Source organism: Apium graveolens, chromosome 9 (genome assembly GCF_009905375.1).
Source record: "Apium graveolens cultivar Ventura chromosome 9, ASM990537v1, whole genome shotgun sequence".
Lineage (NCBI taxonomy): Eukaryota > Viridiplantae > Streptophyta > Magnoliopsida > Apiales > Apiaceae > Apium > Apium graveolens.
Genome location: NC_133655.1, coordinates 108,965,313 through 108,969,897, shown reverse-complemented (window position 1 = coordinate 108,969,897; position 4,585 = coordinate 108,965,313). Strand labels below are relative to the sequence as shown.

General features: G+C 37.7%; 1 protein-coding gene across 1 annotated transcript; it reads right to left on the bottom strand.

Moving 5' to 3' along the window:
• Positions 1 to 3,504: 3,504 nt before the first annotated feature.
• Positions 3,505 to 4,231, bottom strand: LOC141687097 (uncharacterized). The gene has a single exon (XM_074492257.1). The coding sequence runs from the start codon at positions 4,140 to 4,142 to the stop codon at positions 3,675 to 3,677; it is 468 nt and encodes a 155-aa protein (XP_074348358.1). The 5' UTR covers positions 4,143 to 4,231; the 3' UTR covers positions 3,505 to 3,674.
• Between the last annotated feature and the right edge of the window lie 354 nt (positions 4,232 to 4,585).

Below are 4,585 nucleotides of genomic sequence, written 5' to 3'. Positions count from 1 at the left end.
CAAATGGGATTCTATGCTAGATGATACGAATCCTGGGTTTGTATCACATTCTCAAAGAGCTAATTCTCGAAAAGAGAAGAGCCTATTCAGCTGGTTGATGCTTTACAAGTGTCCAAATAAGGATTGTGTAGGAGTGTGCTGGCACGTGCCTCGATTATGCAAATCATTAGCCATCAACAACTGTCACTGTCATGCGGGGACCTTAGCAATGACTCCTGTTCCACGTATTACGCTGTATTGGGCTTTCTTATTTATGGGCCGCATAATTGGATTGTTCCTACACCGAACTGAAACAGCATTAGGACAAAACAGGACTAGACTGTATCAAGACTAAAACCTAGCAGGATTGGTTCATTTGGCTGAATTAGGACTGATCCCTAGCAGGACCGGTGCACTTGACAGGACTTGATTAATTATGTCCTATTAACAGAAATTAAGTCCAAATTGTACTATTTGAATGATAAATTTATGTTTGTTTTACTAGTAGCATTTTAGTTTATCAACTGGTTTCTTGCTCATAAATTATGTTGATTATATTCGCAGAAAACTTTTGTATTGGCATCAGAAGGGGCTAGCTGACTGCGGTTCTTCCTTCAAAGAACTGCAGTTCATTAGGACTCTCTTGACTTGATAGTAGAGTTGTCTATCACAATATGACCAGCAGTTCTTCATAGGAAAAACCTAACTGCTTCCACGTCTAAATTTCAAAGAAGATGGTTAATTACATCAGTTCTTGCACATGTTCGGTACTTCTTTGGTCACTTGCTAGCTTCTCCTACATAAGTCTTATTCGAGTACCTGGAGGTACTTGCATCAGCCTGGTCCCCCTGAAATAATGTTGCACAACTGGAATTCGAAGCTGCAGCAGTCTATCAATCTCATCAGTCGTCTATATGATTTCCATGCCTACCTTGGCAATCATATCTCGTGTAATTGTCTGTGACAAACTTATGAGTCTCGTTTTACGGATCTGGAACTCCATCAATCTCATCTTTCTTGATTTAGTTCAAAAACCTTACAATTTAATCAATGAACTTTGTATTTGGAGACTTACAAACAAGAATTTTGAATCTAATTTTGGGGCATTGCCTAAATACTTGTGCAGATTTTGTGTGCATGCGGCAATCTCTCTTTGACTTCTTCTTTTGGATAAGCACATCTATCAATATACATGCAACAACACATTACACATCTGCGTGCAAGTTAACATATTATAATTTATGTAATTAATGTTGGAATATAATCTGAAACTTATGTTTTGAAATTGTTTTGTTTTATTTAGTTAAATAAACGTTAATGTGTTTTGGGACTTAATTTCAATACACGCTTGAATGATGTAAGTTGTTCCTTGTAAATAGCAGCTAGAATAGGTCTTTAGGCGTTAGAGTATTTTTAGGAAGTTATGGGATGAAACCAGTAGTAGTGGAAACGTGCTAGGAGTGAGTAGGATAGTTGCTATTTTCATGCAGCCACCTCTCACCTCTCTGGGCTTTGTTCTATTTAAGTCATATGTAATCTATCAATTTTATAAGTGAGAAGTGCAGTTCTTTTCATATACAAAACACTCAAACAGCTTCTGTAATTTACGTTCAGTTTTAACATTTGATATTATGAGTGTTGTTTAGCCTATGTTATACACACGTAATATGTTTATACACATCCCTGTTCTAGTTGAGTCTCTACACTTGGTATCAGAGCGGGTGAGGTTGCTCCACCACCGGAGGTGCTGAAGCCAGTGCTGGTGGAGGCGGTCCTCTTAGTGGTGACAGTGTTCTAGGACGCTGCCGTATTTACCTGGAGATTTTATCGACGGACTTTCTCTCGTTCAATTCAATTTTTTTTTTCCGATCGCCCCGGCACAAACCCTAGGTAAAAAATAGCAGAGATTAATTGACGACACATAGCTAGAGAGAAATCGAAATGTTGAGGCAGATGATTGGGTCGTGAACAGGATCTGTGAATGAGTATAAGCCATCTTTTCTCGCAGACCAATGATGATAGCGGAGAAGGTTTATGTGAGCGAGTGGTTTGATATATTGGTCGTAAGGGGTGGGTTTGCTGCTGTGCTTGTCAAATCTGCTATGAGGGAGCCTGAAAAGCATATATATAATATGTTGAACATCATATGTACTGTTCAGTTCAATCATGATACCTTGTGGGAGTCTAAAAAGGAAAGAGACTGCAATTGAAAGGATGGTGGTAAAGCTACATGTGTAATATGGGATGCATGTGTAGTACGAGGCTGCCGAGAAATATAAGTCGTACCCGATGGGCAAACAAGAAGCGTGCCAGACGGGAAAATAAGAAATGCCATACGGGCAAAGAAGCAAAGTGCCATACGGGTAAACCTTAGCCACACGGGCTCAGTTGAATAGACATACTGGCTCTGATTATTAGCCATACGGGCTCAGTTGAATAGCCATACGGGCAGGAAGGATTGCATGATGACAAGTTTCAGATTAAGGTGGTGATTGTTGGAATATAATTTGAAACTTATTTTTTGAAATTGTTTTATTTTATTTAGTTAAATAAACGTTAATGTGTGTTGGGACTTAATTTCAATACACGCTTGAATGATGTAAGTTGTTCCTTGTAAATAGCAGCTAGAATAGGTCTTTAGGCGTTAGAGTATTTTTAGGAAGTTATGGGATGAAACCAGTAGTAGTGGAAACGTGCTAGGAGTGAGTAGGATAGTTGCTATTTTCATGCAGCCACCTCTCACCTCTCTCACCTCTCTGGGCTTTGTTCTATTTAAGTCATATGTAATCTATCAATTTTATAAGTGAGAAGTGCAGTTCTTTTCATATACAAAACACTCAAACAGCTTCTGTACTTTACGTTCAGTTTTAACATTTGATATTATGAGTGTTGTTTAGCCTATGTTATACACACGTAATATGGTTATACACGTCCCTGTTCTAGTTTAGTCTCTACAATTAACAGGACAGAGTTACAAATTAAGTTATACATAAACTTGTAAGTTTGTCTGTGGAGTCTGCCAGATGTTTTGTTAAGAAAGAAAGGTCTTTATTGATCGGCAGATGTAATAAGGTTAATTAGTAGCAGTATAGAGGATTTAGTAGACTCTATAGTCTTTTGATGACAACTTGCATACCTTCATCACTAAATTTGTCCCTGGTTGATTTTTCTGCAAACAATACAAGAAGATGGAATATATTGTAACGGAATCTTAATAAAGAAACTGAAAATACAATTCAAAGGTGTGATGTAAAATTTCCGTTGCAATTAATAAGTCGTGTTTGTATTTTTTGAAGCAACACACAGATGGGATGAACAATCTGACAGTTCAGATTACCAAGTCTGTTATACGTATAGTTATTTTATATTCACTGTGGAGGATGTTGCCAATTTGATCAGGCCTGCAGTTATAATAAGCACACATGAAAGTAGTATGAAATAAAAAGATAATTAGTATATACCTCCATGTATTTAAGCTTACAACGTCACCTAATTATGATTACAAAACTTATAATGTACCACATCTTAAGAAATCATCCATACATATATTACAATCTCAGTATCTCGTCGTGTATATATATAAAAACCACAATATGTGGCTTATGTTTATTGATCGTATGATTAAAGCTGGCGAACCATAAGCTTGATCGCGCAATAATTAATCAGAAATAATGTACTAAAGTTGATGTAATCTCTTAAGCATAGTCGCAGAGGCCATATATGCAATAACCACCAGGCGAGCAGCGATTATTACATTCTCCACAATGCCTTTTATCGTATGTGACATCGACACACTCTCCTCTGCAACATGTTTCCGTGTACTTGCACTTGTTCTTACATGCTCCACAGTTCTTATTGTCACTGGACAAGTCCATGCACTTGTTATTGCAGCAAGTAGAGTTTGTGCCTTGCAAAGTACATACTTCATTGTCTTTGTTACAGTGGTCAGCGGCTCTCGGATTTTTCTCCTCAGCAAGAAAACGGTTTACTCTTTTGAATGGCATTACTAGTACCTCATCATCATTTGATTCTCTAGAAGGAACATCAATAGTGTCGCTGCTACTTTTTGTGTCGAAACTGAGATGCTTCATGGTGAGAAGAACAGTAAGTGCCATGCTCATAGTTGTCACGAAGACGATAACTTTAATCGTTGTGGCTGCCATTGTTTCCAACACCGATTGATGGGAGTTTTGCGGATAGAAAAAAAGACTAGAGAGAGATAGGTAGTTAGGTATGTGATTAGTTGTTTTTGGAGTGGGTAAGGACTAAGGAATGAGATGCCAGAGTGGGATTTATATAAGGTGATCTAGCGGTGAGAGTTGACGCTAAAAATGTGGTGAAAGGCGTGTAAAGTCTCTCTTGGGATGCATGTGCTGGCAAGGGTGCGCTCTAATTTTACGACTTCTAAATGCGTTGTTATGTAATGTGCCTGTGCTATCAAGCATTTTATTCTACAGTTTCTTCGTCTTTGTTTAACAGAGAACTTAAAATATACAATTGAATAATCCTAGTCAGGACGGAATCAAGGGGGTAACCTAGGGTATCTGTAGATGGAAATTAAGAATACAATTTTTTTTTACCAAACCCCAAATTATAGTTAAGAATC